General features: G+C 36.5%; 3 protein-coding genes across 3 annotated transcripts in view; 2 read left to right on the forward strand and 1 right to left on the reverse strand.

The window, feature by feature from the left end:
• Positions 1-24,673, forward strand: part of LOC109085447 (atrial natriuretic peptide receptor 1-like) — a 1,054,061-nt gene that overhangs the window by 526,865 nt on the left and 502,523 nt on the right. The window lies entirely within an intron of this gene.
• On the forward strand, positions 6,485-9,650 carry tac1 (tachykinin precursor 1). The gene is made up of 5 exons (XM_019124653.2): positions 6,485-6,954; positions 8,221-8,323; positions 8,464-8,487; positions 8,952-9,008; positions 9,150-9,650. Exons 1-5 carry the CDS (start codon positions 6,841-6,843, stop codon positions 9,194-9,196), a joined length of 345 nt encoding a protein of 114 aa, XP_018980198.1. The 5' UTR covers positions 6,485-6,840; the 3' UTR covers positions 9,197-9,650.
• Positions 10,624-23,274, reverse strand: LOC109112265 (asparagine synthetase [glutamine-hydrolyzing]-like). Its single transcript, XM_042744767.1, is given in 13 exon segments — positions 10,624-11,594; positions 11,671-11,826; positions 12,742-12,823; positions 12,928-13,028; positions 14,768-14,874; positions 18,504-18,630; positions 19,554-19,681; positions 19,782-19,883; positions 21,012-21,197; positions 21,289-21,526; positions 21,839-21,905; positions 21,907-22,095; positions 23,130-23,274. Coding segments are annotated over 12 exon segments (1,713 nt in total). The 5' UTR covers positions 22,089-22,095; positions 23,130-23,274; the 3' UTR covers positions 10,624-11,357.

Consider the following 24,673-nt stretch of genomic DNA (forward strand, 5'->3'; position numbering starts at 1 on the left):
TAACTGCAATTCACACTTAATTTGCACTGACAGGTTTCAGGTATCATCCCAATTATCACTAGGCATGTCCAGACATCTTTGTATTCAACCCCCAAACAATAAAAGAAATCAACGGTTTCAACATCACAGAAAGGAGGCGGTCAGATCTTGACATTCAGTCCAATTATTGTGTCATACTAACACAAAGAACCGTAAACAAGCTATCGGATGAGAACCTGCCGTCTGATATCCACTAAAGCCGCTGCTCATTTTCACCTGTAACCGTGAGACAGGTGCCCTGTCGTGACTCCACAGTGGTACAAAAGCAGGAGGAGAATGAACATGTCACTGATGGATCTTCACGTCGAGGATAATTGGGGCTGGTTGATGTTCACCATTCAATGATGACCACCCCCTGTGACGCAAGTGACAGGTACGAACCAGCCCACTGCAGCGAGAGCATGTGAGAGAGATGCATAACATGCCCTCCTATATGCCCCCACTGAGTCCACACACACACACACACACACACACACACACAGACACACACACACTGGTATTCCTACCGTTATGGGGACATTCCAAGAGTAATGGTTTTTATACTGTACAAACTGTTTTTTCTATCCTCTTACTCTAAACCTACCTTTCTCACAAAACTATGCATTGTTAGATTTCCAAAAAAAGCTTTATTCTGTATGATTTATAAGCTTGTTTCCTCATGTGGACCAAAAAAAAAAAAATGTCCCCACTGGGTCAAAATTTACTGGTATTACTATACTTGTGGGAACATTTGGTCCCCATAATGTAGTGAATACAGGTACACACTCACACGTACACAGTGTGTCTGGGGTTGATTGATGGTGTTCTTGTGTAGGACAGTAGTATAATCCCCCACTGCATTAGTAGAAAGAGACTCCATTTAGTCACGCGTGCCTTCAGTCTGGGAAAGGGACAATGACATCATATTAAATACTCCACGGCGGGCCTTATCAATCACACTTTTCAAATTAAAGATGTCAAATTTAATTTGATTAAAGCAAGAAACATATCAAATTACAAAAAATGCATTGGACCTGAAAGAGTTTTTGACTGGATATGTACACACACACACACAATATAAAAATTGGAGTTGCAAGAGATAATTTCTGAGATAATTTCTGACCTTACACACACACACACACACACACACACACACACACACACTCACACACAAACACACACACATATATATACATACATTGCCTTGAGAAATTATTCATACCCCTTAATTTTTTTCTTTCGTTTTGTTATGTTGCTGCCTTCTGTTAAACTGCTATAAATTACTTTTCCCCACATCAATCTACACCATATTGACAAAGAAAAAAACAGAATTGGTCACAACTTTGTACATTTCTTAAAAAAAAAAACTGAAATAAGTACATTGCATAAGTATTCATACCCATAACTAAATATTTAGCCGAAGCACCTTTACAGCCTCAAGTCTTTAATTTTTTTTTTTTAAATAAATAGGAAATGACATCATAAAGGGGAATCCTGCAGACTCTCATTATTATGAAAAAGGTAGCATTTCCCTTGTGGGAAAAAAGTGTGCTTAATTGTACCGAATGCACATTTGTAGTGTACTTTATAAATTAAAGATAAAAAACTTTACTTGGAGATTATATAATATTAATGAAAAATAGGCACTAAATGTCAATATATATATATATATATATATATATATAAATGTACCTTTCAATAAGCTATTGTTGTGCTTTCAAAGAAGTACACTTATTTTGATGTGTTGACTAACATGCAAAGTACTTGATTAGAATTTCATTAAGTGTGTTATTCAATAAATCCTAATATAATAAATGTTTATATATTGATATATTTAGTTAATATATTAGTTAATATAGTTAACATATTTAAAATGTTCTAAATTGCTACTTCATTATTTGGAAAACAATGTCATGTTTTACCAGACAGTTTAACAAAATGACAGTTTTTAAGTTATTAAACTGAAGCATTTTAAAAATAGCATTAGTTCTTTAAAACAGTGCAGATCAAAGTGAAAACAAAGAGTGCATTTGTAAATACATGACGTGTTTTCAACTAGATTTGTAAAAGTTGTGTCCTTGTTTATTGTGGACACTCATTGACTCATGGAGCGATCAAAACAGCAAAGGCAAATTCTCTACTACAAAAGCACTTGTGAGGCTCCATTACAGCGGCTCATCATCACTGCATTCCAGTCAGGGAGTAATAAACATGGTTTAGGGTGACTGAAAGTGCTGCCAAACCCCCTCCCATTACACTTGGCAGGGTCAGTCCCATTCAGCCTGTATTGGGAGTGCAGCGTAAGTGTACTACCTTAATTAAAGTCACTCTAAATGGGAGTGTCTCTTCTGCTGAATGGAAATGGGAAATTCAATAGAGCATCCAGAGGACATGAAAAATAAGAGGGAAGTTAGTTGGCCATTGACAGGACAGGACTCATCTTTTCCAGTGGGGAGACCGGATGGAGTCACATTTGCCTGATTGCTGCATTTCCAGTGAATGCCAAGCATTCGGGACTACGCTTGAGTGCTCAATAATGCTTATTTTATGCAGGAAAAACACTTGTATCTGTTGTAGTTTTTTATTAACAGAATGTATATCTACCACAGAGAATATATTACTTGAATGAGGTCAAGAGAAACCAAAGAAAAGTGGGATTTTTTACACAGTTTGTCATCTGCCAAACAAAACAATTGCATGGATGATTGCTTAGAAAGAAACAGCACACCTTTCCTCAACAAGACATGATTTGAGCTCATATTTAAGATATGGAGACTTTTTTTACGCTATAGGGTTGAGGTTTTGAAAATCAGGAACAGTAAATCCCATGGGAAGCACCGCTAACAAAGCAGATTGAGTTGGAGAGGATATTTTAAGTTTAAAAAAAGGACAGATTAATTAAATCATTATACAAAAAGCCCCTAGATGAGCTTGAAGTCAACATGACTTATGAAGGAAATTGTTAGTACTCAAAACCAGAATAATCCAGAAATTTTGTAATGGGTTTGAAAATACACAGACATGAATTAAAGGAGCAAATATGTCCACCATAGAGAAACTGAAGAGGGAACTATAAAGAATATACACAAAAATACCAAGAACTAATAAAAAGGAATGACTGTGTGTGGCCCTTTAGAGGTGGAACTGTTCAGCTCTGCTTGAAATATATATATGGAAACAAAAAGTGCATATTTACATTATAATTGCTTTATAGCTCGATTGCTCACTTCATATATTGAGAGAAATTGAAGCAAGGTTTCGTATCAGCAATAGATCCTCTCCAGCCCTCTGGACATGAAGACTCTTTAGCTTGAAGGACCAGGACGTGCATCAAGTGCTTGTGAACTAAAATATCATTTGACTTCAATTTCAAAAAGTATGGAAAATGTTAAGCTATGCTTGGAATATGGCCGGGAAGAAGGAACAGTATGTCTAAAGCAGTAAGATATTATGATGGTTCTCTAAAATCATACAAGTAAAAAAAACTTCTTAGCCAAAAGCAAATTCACATTTTGATGCAGTCATTTAAAGTCTTGATCACTGACCTCAAAAATATTTAATATTGAGAACTCTGACGTTTGCTTTGAAGGAGCAAAAATAGAAAACTATGAACAAAATTTGACCTGCTGCAGATCATAAAACTTGCAAGCCTCAAGGTGAAACATTTCTTCACCTTCTATTCATTCTATTCAGTGCTTTATTCCTACTGTACGACAGCAGAACACAAGACTAAATCAATGACAGATTACAAAAGCTTCACTCGAACACCTTCCACACACTGACAGCCTGCACACATTATGGCACACCTGCAATAATGCTTATACAAACAGATGATTTAAAGCACCAGGCCTTACTACTGCCATTATAGGTCACCAATATTTGATGTAGCACTTATTACAGTGTGCCGTGTTGAGGTCTGTAAATGTTATAACAAAAAATAAACTTGTAAAATACGAATGTAATCAATCCCTATGTTAAATTAAATGTTGGGCTATGCCTCTACCATGGACCTCATTCTTTAAAAAATAAAATTAATTAATAAAAAATAATAATCAATAGATTGAGTGGCTGTGTATGATGTGTGTGTGTATATAATTCAATAAATTAACACTTTTATTCAGCGAGGATGCTTTAAATTGATCAAATGTGATCAATTTGGAAATAAATGCCAATAAATGCTGTCCTTTTGAAATTTCTATTTTTATATAATATATATATGAAGCAGCACAACTGTTTTCAACATTGATAATAATCAGAAATGCTTCTTGTGCATCAAATCAGCATATTGTTATGATTTCTGAAGGATCATGTGACACTGAAGACTGGAGTAATGATGCTGAAAATTCAGCTTTGGATCTAAATACATCAGATCTTCGGATACTTTGAAATCAATAAAACATTTTATATATAAAAAAACCCAGGAAATGAGTCTCATTTCCCGTTTTCTCCACAAACACTCAAAGGATCATTTAGACAGACTTTGAAATAAACATTTACACTGTGTAAACTGAATTTTTGAGTTTTTTTGTGGAATATTTGGAGCTGTTCTGTGCTTTAAAAATGTGTTGTTTTTATGATGGCTGTACATTGCTAAAATCACATGTTCTATATAAATTGTGTTTATAAAATGAAATAAATGGCGCCTCGTATTCTGCTTTAACAACACAAGCAGAGTAATTTAACCTGCAATCTTCTAACATTTTTGGTAAGTCTGCCAGAAGAGTCAAAAATGCAACCAACCATCGTTCAAAGAAAAATGAGTATACTTGTGCTCTTGTAGGGTGAACACTGACCATTAGTACTATTATTTTCTTCATCTCTAACCTTTAAGTCAGAGAGTGGTCTTACGTCTAATGCATTTTGGGGTGTGTACTTTGAAACAAGAAAATGGCAAGTCCAACCCAATGTCACGTCAGTTTGTACTATTTTTTTATACATTAAAAAAAAAAAATTATCATTTTTGATGATTAAAACCCAATATTTAAAGGAATAGTTTACCCATACTCACCCTCAGGTCATCCAAGATGTAGATGAGTTTGTTTCTTCATCAGAACAGATTTGGAGAGATTTAGCATTTCATCACTTGCTCACCAATGGATCCTCTTGCAGTGAATGGGTGCCGTCAGAATCCAAACAACTGATAAAAACATCAAAATAATCCACAAGTAATCCACATCACTCCAGTCCAACAATTAACATTGTGTGAAGTGAAAAGCTGCATGTTTGTAAGAAACAACTTAAAACCATCTAAAATAAATATGTAAATCTATAATTTTACTTCTTCCAGTGAAAAAGTCATCTAGCCTGAATCAGGAGAGAAATATGCACAGTTCAAGCACAGCTTGTAAGCAAAAACAGGACAAAAGCAGATGAATTTTTTCACTAGAGGAAGCGTTATTATGGACTCATATTTTGACCACATTTTCAGTTCACAGGACATTAATTGATGGACTGGAGTCACAGCGATTAGTTGTGGATTATTGTGATGTTTTTAGCAGCTGTTTGGACATTTGGCTACAAATGATATCTGAACAGTCGTACAAAAAGCTGCAGGACTAAATACCAGCTATAAAAAAGAAAATCAAAGACCTTGTGCAAAAACCACACTGATCAGTAAATGTACACGATTCGACCCTCACGCCGCTGCTGGGGTCGTTTCACTCGTGTTAGGCAATCTTAGCAAGAAAAAACATTTGCATACGATATTAACACATGATTAAATAAAGAGACATCATTGTCGCTGATAAAGGCACTCGAGGTATGAAGTGCCGTTTGGGGTGTATAGTCTCTCTGTGCGCTGAGACAAGAGTCCTTTCTCATGGAAAACAGCATTGTCTCCACTTCCTCCGTGGGTCATCCACCTCCGAGTGTCCTCTCGCTGCTTTTCACCAAAAACACGAATTTAACCCTGACTACACAGCCTCCATTAGAGACTCAATTCTTTGAAAATGGCACACAGGCTTTGTGGGATGTGTGAAACACGAGCCTGCTCTTAAAAATAAAGGTCCTGATGGAAACCAAAAGGGGTTTTATAGCCTGATGCCACAGGAGAAGGTTTTTAAAGTTCATTTTTTGGGTTCTTCTATGCATCTGATGAACTTGGAATGTATTATCAAGAATAGCTTTATCTCAAAAGGCTCCTGTACAGACAAAAAGTGGTTGTTAAAAAGAAAGAGGGTACTTTTAAGAACACAATGCTTTATAACAAGGATGTCGATGTAGAGAGCCCTAAATATACTGTATTTCCAGTGTCTCTTGTTTAGTTCCTCTCATTTGTACATTTCCAAGACCCTTTTAGAGATGCTCACCTCCCTTTTTGATGCAAAAGAAGTCTTAAATGAGTCATCTGCATTCGTGTTTGCTCGCTTGTAGACGGGACTGAGTAAAACCTGCGTTGAATCAGCCAATCATAACGTCACCTGTCTGCAGTCTACATACTGATCAGAGCACGTAAATAAAGTCAGGGACTGCCCAAACACCGACCATTTCAACTTTAGATACTTCCTCTAGCAATGTGTGCAAAATATTAAAGAGGAGTGCTATTCGTCATTGTGCGTTTTAAAGCAATCTGACTAATACATTGATTTGTTTTATCGATTTTAAGCGTCGGAAGGGACCTGTCGCCTCCCTGTTGCTTTGCTATAAAGCCGCGAGCGCGCGTCAGTCCAGTCCACGGAAGACGCAGTGAAGAAGTGTGTTATATGTGGAGGAAAGCGTTCACGCGCAGCTGACAGAACACCGTACTACACACTCCAGCGTTTAGCTTGCGATTTATACTTTAAAGAGCTTTGGGAAAAGAAAAGGAAAGTTACTGGGTGCAACATGAAATTTCTTTTACCGTCTGTAGTGATTTTTCTTGTTTTGTGCCAAGTTTTTGGAGAAGAATTGGGTCCAAAAGAAGACCTTGATTACTGGACAGGCAGCAATCAGGTTCAGGTGAGTTTTTAATCTTTTACTGTTATCTAAACACGTCTTTTATACCAAATAAAATCTAGTGTAAGAGTTTAACAGTTTTAGGGCTGGTTTTAAGGAACTTTCATTAGTAGGCATGCCAAAATAAAAAATAAAAAAGTAGTCTCATTATTTACATTGACTACATTTAGTATATATAAATAATTGTAAAACAATGACAATGATAAAAAAAACTATTACATTGATGTTAATATGCTATCATTAATAATCGTTAATAATTGTGATAATGTTAGTTATATTTCATATAAAGGTAATTTTATCATGCTATTTTTTATTATTATTAATTTATGCCAACCCATAGACAAAATACAAAACTACTTAATTTTGCTATGTTTGATCGCAACATATAATCATTGCTGTTAATAGTGTTCACCGTCTGTTTGATTACATTACATTAACTAACTGCATGATTTTTACTGTAGATTTCTGCCATATGGACATCAGCTTGTGATAGTTACCACTGATAAGCAATTACTAAATATAATGTAGAATCTTTAGTTTTCTGTAAAGCTGCTTTGCAGCGATTTGCATCGTGAAAAGCACTATACAAATAAACTTGAATTGAATTATTATTATATGTCAGTTTCATAGAGTTGATAATGGAATATAACAATTACATTGTAATTACTAAGTAATTACTGTGTAATACTTATGATCAACACCATATAGTTATTAAGTGGTTGTGCATATAATTTTACATCGTTATTATGGATTTGGTAAGATATAGCCCCACATTTAGTATTGAGGAGGACCAAAAAAGCAATAATTTAGTAACCAACCAATAAAAAATAAATTATAAATGAATAAAACTTTTTTTTTATGGTGGATAATATTTTGCAGTAACAGCATTAATTCTGGTATCATGTGCAACATGGATGATGTTTTAATTAGATTTCACTGGGTTATTAGGTCGCTGTCCAGTGCTGAATTAGTCAGTGCTCTCACTGCTTGTTTGAATGGAGCGCACGTTTCACATTTGACATTGCGGGTTGGAAGACAGCCAAGCATTTATGGCTTTCATGCTTTTTGTGCTCATAAACTGCATCTTTGCAACTACTGTATCTTGTAGAGTATTTCGCTGGGGTGAAAAAACACAAAATTTGGTGAATTCTGTATCGGGATGAGTAATTAAATACTGTTTGTGTATAAAAATATACCAGTGATCTTCTAGAGTGAGTGGCATCTGTCTGCCGGGGGTCTGATGTTCAACAATCAAATAATTTTTTGTAGGATGAGTGGCTGCAGGCGGATCCCTTCAGAGAGATACTAAGACGTATGACGAGGAAACCCCGACCTCATCAGTTCATTGGTCTGATGGGCAAACGGTCCTCTCGTAAGACTGCACTCCTATATCTCACCTAATCTGACACTAAAAATTCAAATCAGATTTTGAGATGTTTTAACAAGAACAGCAAATTATAAAAATGTTTTTGACCTATAACTCACATCTCTTTCATTCTTCCACCCCCACAGCAAATGCACAGATTACACGAAAAAGTAAGTGATCTCCACAAGAACACTACTGCATACAATGCATATATTATTTGCTAAATGCGTGCATTTGCATAAAAGCAAAGAGTCTCTACAAGAGACTTACATATCCAATTAAACAAAGACATTTCCAGAGTTTTTTTTCTTCTTTTTTCGAACATACAGAAAAAATGTTTTTACAACTGTAGAACAAAAGAGAAAACGTTCAGCTTTACAAATCCTTGATCTTTGCAGGTTTTTCACAAGCTCAGTCACAGCTTATTAAATGTGGAATCTTAAGAGTTTTAGAGACACGATTCCTCTTAATGCAAAACTCACATCCAAGGTCTACATTTTCACAGTAGAATAAAACAATCGTAAAGAAACAAAATCAATTCAACCACACTCTAGACTTCAATATATCTATCCATCTCTATATACAGTATTTTATACTCTCTCTATATTATATTTTCCCCTTTTTTGTCTTCTAGGGCATAAAATCAATTCTTTTGTGGGGCTGATGGGTAAAAGAAGCCAAGAGGAGCCAGGTAGGAACTGCAAAAGCTCTATATTAGGGTTTAGGATAGCTGCTTAATCAATAATAATAATAATAATAATAATAAAACTAGTAGTGATTTAAAATTGTGTTATGATGATCTGTTTGCAATCTTGACCTTCTCTCTTCACAGAATCATATGAATGGGGAACAGTACAGATCTACGACAAAAGGCGTTAACAGATAAACCGAATCATCGTCACATCCGCTTTCTAAAGGATCATTTCATTCTGTGATATTCATTGATTTTGGTTTTTTATTCCGGTCGGAAATAAAAATGATTTCACATTGTGGTAATATGGCCGAGTCGCACCTGTGGCAGTTCATTTACGTCATTTAAAAAGGATCAGACGTTTCAATACGGTCCAGCTGTGATCAAACCTGTGTTTGTCACAACATCTCTCCCGGTGTTGTGGAGCATTGAAGCAAAGCGGTGTCCTTTCTAAGGTACTCAGAGATTTGTGCTGACAGTGTCAATACATAGTGCCTCATAGTGTTTTCACCATGACTGATGATGTTGTATAATAGCGCCAGGCCAGGCGTGATGTCATGTCCTGTCACTGCTACGAACAAAGGTTTTGCTACCTTGATATCTCTGTGTGATTGTAGCTTGATATTAAAAATATTTTCTTTACTGGTGGAACTTTTAATTCCTTGTATGGTTGAATGAGTGGTATATGGCGCTCTCACGGTGACGCACTCGCTCCACCTACAGGTCATCAGGAGTATTGCAACAGCAAAAAGTATCCTTTCGAAAAAGGCATAAAACACAAAAACACACACCAAGACTGTTGTTTTGATGAAAGGTTTGATCAATACCATGACCAGATCGTTTAATGCGATAGCTTCAGCATTTGTAGCACATTAAAATCTCCAATTTAATTGAAAATGTCTGAAATTGTTCAGTATAGGAAGTTACAGTTTCTTTAAACATTCAAACTACATGCACAGTTCTTTAAAAAAATGTACTATGAATTACAGTAAAGCCAGTTTAAAGTGATGGCGCACCAAAGAAAATACAAACAAAGTGTAAAAAATTATTAAAAACAAAAATTTTATAACCCTCATTTTTAGCTTCATATCTAAATACTAGCTCACCATTTAAGGTTAAACAGTGAACCATACTTTAACCAGAGCCATTCATTCAACTCTGAGACTCTTACAGTAAAACTGTTTTTTGGGAATAATTAATTAATTAGCTGACTATAGACACAAATACAGCCGTTAAGGTGGGAGTCTCACTGAAGGGGCCTGGGATAAGTGCATAGTTAAAAAACACAGTGTTAATAGTTTATGGACTACATTATACACTACCATTCATAAGTTTGGGGCCAGTAAAATGTTTATATATATATATATATATATATATATATATATATATATATATATATATATATATATATATATATAGTAATGAGGTTTACATTTTAAATATATGCTGTTATTTTGAACTTTCCACTCATAAAAGAATCCAAAAATATGAAGCACCACAACTGTTATTAACATTGATAATGATAAGAAATATTTCTTGAGCAGCAAATCAGAATGATTTCTGAAGGATCATGTGACACTGAAGACTTAAGTAATGACGCTGAAAATTCAGCTTTGACATCACAGGAATAAAATTATATTTTAAAATATATTCAAATAGTAAACAGTCATTTTAAACGGTAATAATATTTCACAATATTACTGTTTTTACTGTATTTTTGATCAAACAAATGCAGCCTTGACAAGATTTATAGACGATTTCTTGCAACACACACACACACACACAAAAAGAAAACTACTGACCCCCAGTCTTTAAATGGCAGTGTATATATTATTTGTTACTAATGTAAAATGATAACTAAATATGGAACCTTCTTCAAACAGTGCAAGAAGCTTTCTGTGCCTTTGACTTTAATAAAATATTTAGATATCATATTTTTTACTGTTGTAACAAAACTTCTTTACAAAAAACAATAGTTACCGTGCACATTTTTAAAAGGGATTATTTTAACCAACAAGCTACGCCAACCCATTTCTGTTTTGGTTTGTTTACAGCTACGTTTAAGCTCTGTAAAAAGAAAAAGAAAACATGAGTGTAATGGAGTAAGCAAGGCAGCTTGAAGGTCTGAAGAGCAGATAAGACCTCTGAAATCTACTGCATGAGCTGAATAGACGGCATCACTCCAACCTTTAAAAAACTGACCTAAAATAAACCCAGTTCTCTTTAGGAAAAACTAAAACCAACCTAAAAGATAGTGTAGTAAATTGAACAGAGAAAGGTGAGGCAAAAAATGTATTATTGTAACAAGGTATGAATCGGCAGGTATGTACGCTGTAGTGAATGTGTGGTCTAGATAAGGTCTGACGCTTGATGTGACCTCTGGTCTTTATCAGGCTTGTAGATGGACAGGGTTCTGGCAGAGGGGTCCGTGGCCTTGATCCAGCGGGGCATCCAGTAATGTGGCGTCCACTCGCAGCGGCCGGGGTAATGCTTCTCAAAGATCTGTCTTATGAAGAAGCCCTCTTTGGTTTTGGGAGGATTGAAAGGGAACAGATCACTGGCATTCTCCAACTGAGAGTCATTCACCTGAAGGAGAAGAGAAAAGTTAAAGGACGAGATGACGGGGAAGAGGCTTTAAAGCGCTCGGTGTCATATGCAGTACCTCAGACTCGATGTGCTCCTGCAGGCTGGCGTACCAGGATTTCTTCATGGATGTCATCCCGTCACTGAAGGCCTCCTTCCTCCTCCAGAGTATCTCATCTGGGATAAGGTTCAACCCTTTAAACGCTTCCCTCAAGAGATGCTTCTCCACGCCATCCTGCTCCAATCAAACAAGTTATTCAGTCGGGTTACAGAAACCACTAATGTGAATGCTGAAAATGAAAGTGACAGTATAATACCAATAACTATTGCTCATATTAAACCCTAATGTATTATATCTAAAATGCTAATTTCTAAAGCCTTGAAATAAACATGATCAAAACCTGTTGAACACACTCTACTACATGCCTTTGGTTGTCTGATTTAGCATTTTTACTTGCATGTAAAAGGCCTTCTAGTATAATTTGTCAGGTCATGGTTCACGTATTTTTGCTGTGAAATCTTAACAGATTTAAACTTTAATACTGAAAGCAAGAATAACTATAAATATTTCAAGATGAACACTTTTTTTTATAAATAAAATAATAAAACTAAGCATTTAAATATCTTATAGACATAGAGGGACAAATGATATTTATATGATTTTATGCAAATAGTCTGTTATACTATAATAGAGTATAGATTTACATTACAAACTAATAGAATTTAATCTTTTTTTTTGGACATATAAATATTAGCAACTGCACCAAATGGCATATTTTTGCTCAGTTTTGGCATCTGAATAAAACTGAAATGTTTTTTGTTTTTCCCTGAGTGTGAACTCTATATTCTCACTATATTATATTATATTATATTATATTATATGAGACTTAAAAGCCTGATGTATCAAACATGATACCCAACAAAGAAACACATATGCAAACTTTTTTTTGTCTTAATGTTCAATTACTGTTTCATTTCTAAAAAACAACATTTTTCTGAACATTACTTTATATGTCCAGCTTTACAGGCTTAAAGGTTTGTCAAATCCCCAACTAAGAGTTAAATTAGGATTGGGAATAGCAGCTGCAGCAAGAACTGACAGGAGTATATGTAGATAAATCACTGAAGGTAAGGTGTCAGGAAAACCCACTTTAGGCACTCTCATCTCTTCAGGCAGAGAGAGGAAGTATGCGGTGAACCTATGGTCCAGGAAAGGCACTCTCAACTCCAGTCTAAGATAGACAAAAAAAAAAGTTTGCAGTGGCATACACTGTAAAAAAAAAAAAAAAAAAAGAGCTATTACCATTTTTTGTGTGGGAAGAGAAGGTAGTCTTACCCGTGTGCGGCTGTGGTTCTGTCCGCTCTCAGCACGTCAAACAGATAAAGCTCTTCCAGCAGACGCACACTGTCCTCTGCGGCTGCTTTCGGTGACGGCGCCTAATTTCAAAGAGACAACAGACAACCTTTCTGTTAAAAGAACAACCATCACAAAATACAGCAGCAAAGGCTCATATACTGAACATTGAAGCTCAAATAACTGTGCTGAATTGTACTGAATGTGTGTTTAATAATACATTTATCAATATTTACAAGTCAATAATTTAAATGTACAAAATTGCACCTTCATCATTACAAATGTGCAATTAAAGCTGCAAGCAGCGATGAACGGGCCCTTGGACCCGGGCTCACCACCACCCGGTGGCCATAGCAGAACAGCGAACGTTGGACCATATGCTTATAAAATAGTAAATATTTGTGCCACATTTCCTGCTGCCAACAGGTGGCGCTATGATTATAACTGAATATCGGCATGTAAATGTCTTCAGACCAGGACTCTTACCAAACATGTGAAGTTTGGGGCAGATCAGACACTGTATGTTTAAGTTTAAGTGTAAAAGAAGAAATTTCCTGTTACCAGCAGGTGGCGTTATGACTATAAATCAATATTGGCCTTAAGATCTGTTCAGGCCAGGACTCTTATAAAACGTGTGAAGTTTGGGGCAGATTGGGCATTGTATGCACAAGTTACAACAACTTCCTGTTTTTATAGTATTAATAGCATGCTTTAGTACTTACTAAAATGTTGCTAGCACGTTTGAGAATATTTCTAGCATGATTAGCACACAATGGCATATTTTACTGTGTTGCTAATAGTGCATAACAGTGTAAAACATGTCACTTCCTGTTGCCAGTAGGTGGCGCTGTAACTATAACCAAATAGGAGTATGTAGATATCTTCAGGCCAGGACTCTAATCAAACTTGTGAAGTTTGAGGCAGATCGGACATTGTATGCACGAGTTACAGTAATGTTCTATTTCACTGCATTAATAGCATGCTTTAACACTGAGCTAAGTGTTGCTAGCATGTTTTAGCATGCTTCTAGAATGTTGCCAGCCTATTTAACACATGTTGGTGCTTTTTATTATTTTGCTAGGAGTCCATAACAGTGTTAAACATGCCACTTCCTGTTGCCATCAGGTGGTGCTATGACTATAATCGAATACGGGCATGTTGATGTGTTCAGGACAGGACTCTTGTCAAACTTGTTCAATCTGGGGCAGATTGGACACTTCCTGTTTCATGGCGAAACATCAAAATTTGTCAGGCTGCCAGGGACAAAACTCAAGATCTTTGCAATTTAACATCTCAAAGGTCTTATGATGACCCTCACCAAATTTGAAGATAATCCGAATAAAACTGTAGGAGGAGTTTGTCAAAGTACGAGGCATGGAAATGGCAACAAATGCACAAAAATCGTACAGGAAATTCAAAATAATGTACTTCCTGTTGGGTTCTGGATTTTGTACCTAGAGACTTTTGTAGGTAATAGTGTGTTACACGTGTGTACCGATTTTCATGCATGTACGTAAAACATAGCTCGAGGCGCACTCCGGTGAAATCTTACAGGTGGCGCTATCGAGCCATTTTGCCACACCCTCGGTGCTCGGGCCCTAATTACAAGTATCGATAGAAAAGACAAAGTGTATTTTAGAAGTATTTATGAAGTGGCATTATAAAGATGTATTTAAGTGAGCCAAGCAATGCTAATTGCATAATTTTAAACTATAATACAATTTCATGTAATTGCAATTAGAATTGTCCCAAAACATCAGATTCAGTTCACACCTACGTACTACTGTAAATACATTTAAGGTGATCATGCAATAACTCATACCTTATGAAAGTAGATGTATCCTTGTGTCAGTTCATCCGAACCTTCACCTGAGAAAATCACAACGCTGTCTGTCTTCTCACGGATGTGCTTTGATATCAGGTACATTCCTGCAGACAAACAGACCACATCCTTTTCTTTTGTGCACAACACTGCTATGGGATTATTATCCTGCCATGATTCAAAACTGAAAATAAAGTTCTGAAAGGTTGAAACTAAGTGTTCGAAAACTCAAAATCTTACAAAAAAAAGTTTTGCAAGATCGAAAAATAAGATTTGCAAGCTTGCAAAATGTAAAAAAAATAAAAATATCTCTGCAAACATTATGTTGTTTTTGAGATTTCCTTCTTCAGAACTGCAACATTTTTTTACGATGTTGCGCAAAGAATTTTTCAGATTTTCAAATTTGTCAGTGTTCTCCCACTGTATTAGTTTGTTTTCCAGGTTTGAAACCTTGTAAATGGTGATCTGAAAACTGGTGTGCGAATGTGTGAAAAAAAGTTTTGAAACTCTGAAAACAGAGTTTTTCCAGGCTTGCAAAGTGGTAAAAAAAAAAAAAATCTCTGCAGACATAATTTTGTTTTTGAGTTTTCCTTCTTCAGAAGTGCAACACTTTTTTACGGTGTTGTGCAATCATTTTTTCAGCGTTTCGAATTTGTCACTGTTCTCCCAGTGTACAGTTTGTTTTCCAGATTTGAAACCTTGTAAATAGTGATCTGAAAACTGGTGTGCGAATAGGTGAAAAAAAGTTTTGAAACTCTGAAAACTCGAAAGGGCGAAACTTATTACATTACATTATATTTGCACTCCTATTGCAGACTATTTTTTCAGAGCCGAGTTTACAACACCCACTTTGTGGAGATACGCCCACAACAGTTGCGAGCTTGCGACTCACGTGATTAGTGGCAGCGTTGTCACGCAGCTCTGTTCTGAAACTCAGACTGAGCGAAAACGAAGCTTCGCAACCTCGCAACTAAAAAAAAAAGCCTGGTGGGAGGGCCTTCTGCTCTTGGCCAATGCTTTGCTGTCTGCTGACGTAAAGTCCAATCACAAGTCGTATTTACTGGAAAGGTGGGATTGACCGACTGCTCCGCCAATGACGAAAGCGCACAGGATGCGCAAACAGAGGATGCACGGATCTCTGGCCACAAGGCCCGTCTAGAGCTGCAAGAAGAACCGCGTCCATGGCTGGTATAGCGTGCAGTCCGGTCCAAAAATAAGGCTACCAACTTGTCGCGGGAATTCACTATACAATTGCCAGTAGCCACTGAGTTTACCACTGATAGGCCGGCGGTGCATCAATATACACACTCACCTCACGACTCACTTTCTGTTTGACCCATGGCCTGGAGATGCACAGTGTTGCCAACTTAGCACCTTTGCAGACCCCTTTAGCAAGTTTTTTCTTCTTCAAAAAAGCACCTAGCGACAAATCTTTAGGGTTTGCCCAAACCTTAGGCCTATTTAGTTTCTGAGACTTGCCGTTATTGCTGCGCGAGGTCTTTGCTTTCTCTCTCTTTGCGTCTGCTGTGTTCAGACGCACAGAGACGCATATGATGTTGCTTCTCTAATTTTACATGCAAGTGTAGCCGAAATCACAGCACAGTTGTTGTTTTTATCTTACTTTATGTGTATTTGATTTCATCAGACGACGGCTCGATTATCTGGATTTTTGTGCAGATTAATGTTTTGGAAGGGAGAGCTGGTCACTATTTCATATTCATTCTGTTGTCTGACAAGAGAAACAGTAAAATATATAAATGAAAACAGTTTTTTTATTTTTTTATAGAATTTAGCTGCATCCAAATACAGTATGTGGGCAGAGAGAGGGCAAAAAAAATGTAATAATAAATGTGCATTTTCAGAAGAAGTGAGCTGAAAGTGAGTCTCCGGCTGCGGAAAGTGAGTCGTTCGCTGCGTGAGGTGAGTGTGTATATTGATGCACCGCCGGCCTATCAGTGGTAAACTCAGTGGCTACTGGCAATTGTATAGTGAATTCCCGCGACAAGTTGGTATTTTTGGACCGGACCGGACGCTATCCAGCCATGGACGCGGTTCTTGCAGCTCTAGACGGGACCGCCTTGTGGCCACTGGCCAGAGATCCGTGCATCCTCTGTTTGCGTATCCTGTGCGCTTTCGTCATTGGCGGAGCAGTCGGTCAATCCCACCTTTCCAGTAAATACGACTTGTGATTGGACTGTACGTCAGCAGACAGCAAAGCATTGGCCAAGAGCAGAAGGCCCTCCCTCCAGGCTTTTTTTTTAGTTGCGAGTTTGCGAAGCTTCATTTTCGCTCAGTCTGAGTTTCAGAGTTTCAGAACAGAGCTGCGTGACAACGCTGCCACTAATCACGTGAGTCGCAAACTCGCAACTGTGTGGGCGTATCTCCGCAAAGTGGGTGTTGTAAACTCGGCTCTGAAAAAATAGTCTGCAATAGGAGTGCAAATGTAATGTAATGTAATAAGTTTCGCCCTTTCGAACCTCAGTTTTCAGAGTTTCAAAACTTTTTTTCACCTATTCGCACACCAGTTTTTCAGATCACTATTTACAAGGTTTCAAATCTGGAAAAACAAACTGTACACTGGGAGAACAGTGACAAATTCGAAACTCTGAAAAAATGATTGCACAACACCGTAAAAAAGTGTTGCACTTCTGAAGAAGGAAAACTCAAAAACAAAATTATGTTTGCAGAGATTATATATTTTTTTTACCACTTTGCAAGCCTGCAAAACATGTTTTCAGAGTTTCAAAACTTTATTTCACACATTCGCACACCAGTTTTCAGATCACCATTTACAAGGTTTCAAACCTGGAAAACAAACTAATACAGTGGGAGAACACTGACAAATTTGAAAATCTGAAAAATTCTTTGCGCAACATCGTAAAAAAAATGTTGCAGTTCTGAAGAAGGAAATCTCAAAAACAACATAATGTTTGCAGAGATATTTTTATTTGTTTTACATTTTGCAAGCTTGCAAATCTTATTTTTCGATCTTGCAAAACTTTTTTTTGTAAGATTTTGAGTTTTCGAACACTTAGTTTCAACCTTTCAGAACTTTATTTTCAGTTTTGAATCATGGCAGGATAATAATCCCATACACTGCTGCCATCTACTGGCTATGAGTTCAGATTCTACAGTGACATTGCTTGATCATTTCAGTTCAAATCAAGCTTTTTCATGCAAGCAGACCTACACTTTCTGTGCTACAAATATGAACGATACCACAAATCCAGCAACTTGCTGAAGAGAGGTGGTTATAAAAATGAAAAATAGTTTTTTCCAAGCAGTTAAAAGCAGCCTGTGCAGTGATGGGAAAGGACACCATGAGAAAGTGAGCAGTGAAAACCGATGAACCGATGTGCTGAACCTTTTGTAACAAACTTTCTAATGCTTTTGATGCGGTTTTCAAGTTTCAGACCACCATCATCTGTAATCCTGACAATTCATGTGGTCACATGAGCGGAGCAGAGGAATGGTAGTGAACCAAACCCTAAAGCAGACCAGCTTTGTCTGTGTTGATGTGGTCTTAAAGATTTTCTGCATCTCAAATTAACACAACTCTTTAGCAGTTGTGAGTGGGGTGGCCAAACCTAGCCCCACCCCTGCGTTAATTGCATTAAATATGTTTAACGCGTTAAACTGAAAATTGAATCACTTACGTTAACGCGCTAATTTTGACACCACTAGTTAAAATGCCATAATTTTTTTCCATTTAGTTTGATGAACTAGGTGTACTCACCGACAGAGGCACGCACAGTGGTGATGTCATAGCTCTCCAAGTGAACGATGACTTCCTCCAGCGCACGGATCCCCTCCTCAGGTGTGAAGTTCACTTCATGGTGTTCACTGCCAATGTGTGCTGCCACCTGCCACACAACACTAGGCATAACATATCTGTATTTTTAATACATTCACGAAGTTGTGACAGTTCTGTTTTTACTTTGTCAATATGGTGTACAGTATAGAGTGTAGATTTATGCTGAAAAAAAAAAAAAAAAGTAATTTGAAGCAGTTTAACAGAAGGCAGCAACAACAAAAAAAGGGGGAAAAACGAAGGGTATGAATACTTTAGCAAAGCACTGTATATCTATATAGACACTTTTTGAAAAAGTTGTCAATCTCAGGTCACAAATATTATTTGAGCTTTTTTTAATTTTATAACCTTTTTTCTATGAGATTTGAAAACAATTTGCAATTACAAAAAATTGGAACATGCAGCTTTGTCTAAATACAGTTTAAAACCCTCATGTGTGTGATTCTGTAATTTCCTGACAATAAAGATTAAAATGTAATGTTTATAAATTACAATTAAAAGTTACTTGATCATTTTCTTATTTTTCTTCTTTTTTTATGACAATAACTTTAGGTTGAAGTTTAAGCTTGACGAATCCACTTTGTGTATATATATAAAAATAAAAGGGAATAATCGTCTTTCTGTCATGCTGAAACCCACCAAATAAACTTCACATCTTTAATGTCACAATTTTGAGGAATGTTGTAATGAAGGTTGCATATAAAATGTGGGACACAATGTTTCTGCTAAACAAAATCTGTTCATTTAAAAATGTTTTTACCTAGCTGGACTGAAAATCATTTCTAAATATTATGAAACTGTTTTTCACATTTGATGAGTTTAAAATGTGCTATTTTATTGGTAGGTTATTATTATTTTAGATAACAGTTTCAATCAAACATCTAATCTCAGACAAAAATATCTTAGACTGTGTCTCTAATGGTTTAACATTTCCTATACTCACAAAACAAGCTTCCAGTGTTCAGTGGGACTGACCTTGCGAGCAGCAGCAACATCTGGGCTGTCTTCTGCACCGATGGAAAAGGTCTGAATGGGATACGGGAGCTCCTCTTCTTTGGCCAGTTTCACTAGTGTAGCAGCAACCAGACTTGAATCGAGACCACCTGGGAGAAAAACCCCATCACAGACAGACTGAATGTGAGAAAATAATCCAGAGTAGCTAAAGCAGTAAATCAAAGCAAAAACCTCAATGAGCACATGCACCTGAGAGCAGGCAACCGATTCTTCTGTGAGCCATCAAGCGTTTCTTCACCGCATCTTCAAACAGGATCCTAATGTTGCTCTTGACCGTCTCCAGCTCAAAGCCTGATGAAAAGTAAGAAATGGATTTCTCTTTAGTTTAGACTGACAGTAAAGTAAATGGTGGTGTTTTTAGTATATTAGAATTGGCAATAACTTAGTTTACATTTTGTGTAAATTATATACATTACATTTATAGAATTTTGTGACGATACAATCAATCAAGAATTTGAGATTTGCTTTATAGTATAATCGCTCTATTCGAGTATAGTGTGTGTATGCAAATAAACTCAGACATTCTCATATATCCAACTTTATATAAAGAGCTAGGCAAAAATATAGTTACATTTTGCAACATAAAAATCAGGCAGTTGAGATTTGCTATATAATTTTTTTACTTATTTTTTTATATTATTTTAATCATGTACATTTTTTGTCATTTGATTGGTTGATTTTATTTCATCATTTTATTTTTATTTCTTATTTTATTCTACCACTATTTTAATCATTTATTTATTTTTATTTATTTTTTTAGCATTTTATTTATTTTAGGATTTTTTTTATTTTACTTTAGCAATTTATTTTATTTATTTTTATATTTCATTTTATTTTAAGAGATCTGAATCGGACACGGAACTGGAAATAAAAGCATTTTGAGTATTTATTCACTTAGAATCATGCATCAATTGTCTGAATGTCATAACATTTGTTTGATATTTTGTTTTGAGAAAAGCTCCTGCAGCAGACAACATTTAATTTAGATATTTTGTCATCTAATGCAATGACACTGACACACGTTTAAGTGCCACACGAGTGTCTAAATACTGTATGGTTTAACAGCTCGTGTCATGAGTGGCGTGTGACAGGCTGTAATATTGGTACAGATCGACAGACTGAAGCCTTAGCTCTGACAGACAGACAGTCAGGTTTAGATCGGTGAAAGATCTTACGACACAGCAGCCTCAGTAAGTATTTAGACACTCATGTGACACTTAAAAAGTTAACGGTTTTGTTGAAAATGTGTTGTGTTGTAATCACAAGCTTAATTACTATTTGGTGAAAAAGGGTTAAAAATTTATATCTTTATTCTAGTTTATTAAAAACAAAATCTGTTTGTTATAAAAAGCTATCAAACTGCTTAAAACATGACAAAAAAGTATTATGAGCTACTACTCTGCTGAATATGGCATCTACCTGTGCCAAGACCCTCCAGGATGTTATGGGGGGCGTGTTTGGGTTCTTCTGTGCAGCAGTGGAAGCGATCCATCTGAACAGACTGCACTTTTCCATTGAGCTTCAAGTCAAACACCTCAAAGTGTCCCGGCAGGAAGGGAGTGATCTTTGCAGGAGTGGACATGGAGGTTTTGACGTCTAACAAACCTGTTTGGATTAAATCAATCAAAGTTAAACATAATGCTGTGATCAATCTTAACAAAAGTCACAAAAAACACTAGTCACTTCCAAACGATACCTTTGGCCTCAGAACAGACCGCTAGAAAGCCGTTGTCGGTGAGTAGTCTGAACAGCGGTCTCACGCCGTACGTGTCTCTGCCCAAGAAAACCTTCCTGTTAGCCGTGTCCAACAAGATGAAGGCGAATACGCCATCCAGCATGGAGGCCATCTTCTCGATTCCAAAGCGATCGTACAGGTGCAGAAGGATCTCGCCGTCGACTTTAGTCTGATACTCAAACTCAAACTGGTTCTTCAGCTAAAGATAAGATTGGACAACAGATGTTACAGTGAACCATGAAGGGATATAAGAGGAAGTTACTGATGTAGTCTGGATTACATAATCAGGTTTCTAAAAAAGTAGCTTCTGTAATTAAACTATATTACGTTTTTTTTTTTTTTATATATTCGTAATCAGACTACAGTTACTTTTTTATTGATTACATTATGACTTGATATTCACAAAATGTAATGGACTACATTATCAGGCACATAAGTGGAAGAAACAGTTATGAATGGATAATCAGATGGAAAAATGATGCAGAAATGTCTAAGACGTTAAGGTTCTTACCCTGATGTGGTTGTAGATCTCACCATTGTAACACAGCCACAGATAGGGGAACTTCTTGACACGCAGACACTCCATACAGCACATCCACTACACCAAAGCGATGAAACCAAAACCAAAACATCATTAAACCAAACACATTCACAAACCCAAAACGGAAAGCATCTGGACCGCGATGAGCGATTTTCATGGCATTAGTGCACTGAACAGCAAGGCACTCATCACTACCAAACAAGGCCCATATACCACACATGCTGATGCTGTGGATTAATAAAAACATCAAATGTGTTTAAAAAAACGTATTACCAAAGTAATCATGTCCAAATATTTCCACACATGAATTCAAGACCACAAGAGTACCATGGTTTTTGTATATGTGTAATGGAAGTACTAGTTGTACTCATTTAAGTTGAGCAAAAACTGATGTTCATTGGATAAGAGCCTCTAAATTAATCATTGTGGCTCTCGTCTGGACGTGGTGCTTTAGTGGGAGTGCTACAGAGTGCAAAAATCTGGTTTCTGAAGTAAAAATCCAATTCGTTTTCCGGGTAAGGAAATTAATTTTTAACAATAACTTATAAACCAGTAAAGACTGACCTACTGTGTGCTGGGAGGTTGTTCATCGATGGTACATGCTTCAGCTGAAGCCATCAGCCAGCATTATTTCAACTTATATAACTTGTTTAACAGCAGAATTCCCAGTGAACTACATTACCCACAATTCTGCAGAGACTCTCCACCAATCAGAGAATATAAACAAATATGAAGCCAAAAGGGCACTTTAGGACCCAACAGTTCATATGAAGCACTGTAAACTATGTAGTCAACACTTCCTTGTTGGTTTCAGGAGTGAGACCCAAGTGGGGTCTGCAGCCAGACCCATCTCATTTTAATTTATTCTGTTTCTTTTTCTTTAAATATGGCCCTTTGTAAATATTAGAAAAATACAATTCACAAGTGCTTTGACAATTATTTTCCATTAAATCTACTGTTTGTACTGGGAGAAGCGGCTTTTAGCAGCAGCACTACACAAAAATACAAAAAAAATAAAAATAAATTTGCATTCTGCCACCAAGTCACATTTACGCTTCTTCGTTCTTGAAAAGTAACAGCATTAGCCGCTAAAGATTACCAGAAGCAGCTTTAGTGAATTAGTTGCATCAGAATGCGTGCTTAATATGGTCATAAAAGCTTATTTCCTGTAAATAAAAGGCTCATTTATCCTGCAAATAATATAATCACATATATGAGCATATTAAACGCATAAACTAAAATCACACATAACTAGTGATACCTGTAAAAGATGCTTGATTTGGTCAGTATTGGTTGAGATGGGAACGCTACCCGTTGCTCCTCAGCGCAGCTTGGCTGATGAAACTCACGCGCGGCGTTGCTCTCGTCGTTCGTTCGGTTCTTCTTCTTCTTCTTTCTGGAGTTTTTCCTTCTTGGCAGTTGGCACACAACGAAAAGGTGCATTACCGTCACCAACTGGTATGGAGTGTGGATCTGAATGACTACTACTTATTTTATTCAAAACAAAATAAAACTAAATCGAATCAACAAAACAAAACAAAATCAACAAAACAAAAATTAAGACTCAAATCTTTTCAATCATATTGATTATTCTAAGATAATGAAAAACGATTCCATAGCACTTATCTCTTGAGTTTTTTCTAAGAATTTCTACTAAATCAAAATTTATTCTTTCCATTCTAAGGTTTTGGATCATTTCCCATCTTTTTCCCTCATATTTCTTACAGTGCACCATGATGTGTTCTGTTGTCTCTTGTTGCCCACAGTATTCACATCTTCCGGTGTTATGCTTACCTATTTTGAATAAAGTGCTGTTTAACCCTGTGTGCCCAAATCTAAGTCTAGATATAATTGTCTCTTCTCTCCTTTTCCTTCTTGCACATCTCATTTCTCCCACTCTCCTCTGAATTTTGTAAAACCACCGTCCTTTCCTCTCTTCCTCCCACTGCTTTTGCCACCTTTTCTTCAACTTCTGTTTAATAATACTCTTTATTTCCATGATGTTAACTGTCACATCAATGTATTCTCTTTTTGTGGCCTCCTTTGCAGCCTTATCTGCCATTTCATTTCCTATGATTCCAATACTTGCTGGCACCCACAAAAATATAACTACAATGCCCACCATTTGAATTCTATATAATGTTTGTTGTATTTCTAACAAAATATCTGCTCTGCTGTCTGAGTGACTGCTCTGTAGACTGATTAATGATGAAGTTGAATCTGAACAAATAATAACTCTCAATGGTCTTATTTCCTCTATCCACTGTACTGCTAACAAAATAGCTAGCATTTCTCCTGTGTATACTGAAACATTATCGCTAATCCTCTTCACTATTGTAATATTAAACTCTGGAACAATAAACGCTATATACTCCTATCCTATCCACTAAACTCTTTGATGCATCTGTGTAAATCTGGATATAATTGTAGTAACTATTAATATATTCCTGTATAGTATATGAATTCAAAATAAACCCCCTATCTTCTTTCCTAATAATGTAAGATCTACTTTCACTTCAGGTAGTATCCAAGGTGGTACTGCTGGCAATGGTACTGTTGGACTGAATTTTAATTCTATTAATTTTAACTCTGTTGCTTTTTGTATAACTGTCCACCCAAAGCTTTTTGTCTCTCTCTTCTCCTTTTCCCAACAATGTTTTAAAGTGATTTGTGCTGGGTGATCCTCATTATGGCCCTGTAAATTAACCCAATAATTCATTGATAGCTGTATTCTTCTCAACTCGAGTGGCATTTCTCCCATTTCCACCTGCAGAGCTGCCGTAGGAGTGCTTTTAAATGCCCCTG

The sequence above is a fragment of the Cyprinus carpio genome, chromosome B19 (genome assembly GCF_018340385.1).
Source record: "Cyprinus carpio isolate SPL01 chromosome B19, ASM1834038v1, whole genome shotgun sequence".
Lineage (NCBI taxonomy): Eukaryota > Metazoa > Chordata > Actinopteri > Cypriniformes > Cyprinidae > Cyprinus > Cyprinus carpio.

Excerpts from the sequence above, each read along its gene's own strand:
- tac1 (XM_019124653.2), top strand. The coding sequence starts at position 6,841 with ATGAAATTTCTTTTACCGTCTGTAGTGATTTTTCTTGTTTTGTGCCAA. Across the intron at positions 8,488-8,951 it reads TGCACAGATTACACGAAAAA|GGCATAAAATCAATTCTTTT; the intron begins GTAAGTGATCTC and ends TTTGTCTTCTAG. Across the intron at positions 9,009-9,149 it reads AAGAAGCCAAGAGGAGCCAG|AATCATATGAATGGGGAACA; the intron begins GTAGGAACTGCA and ends CTCTCTTCACAG.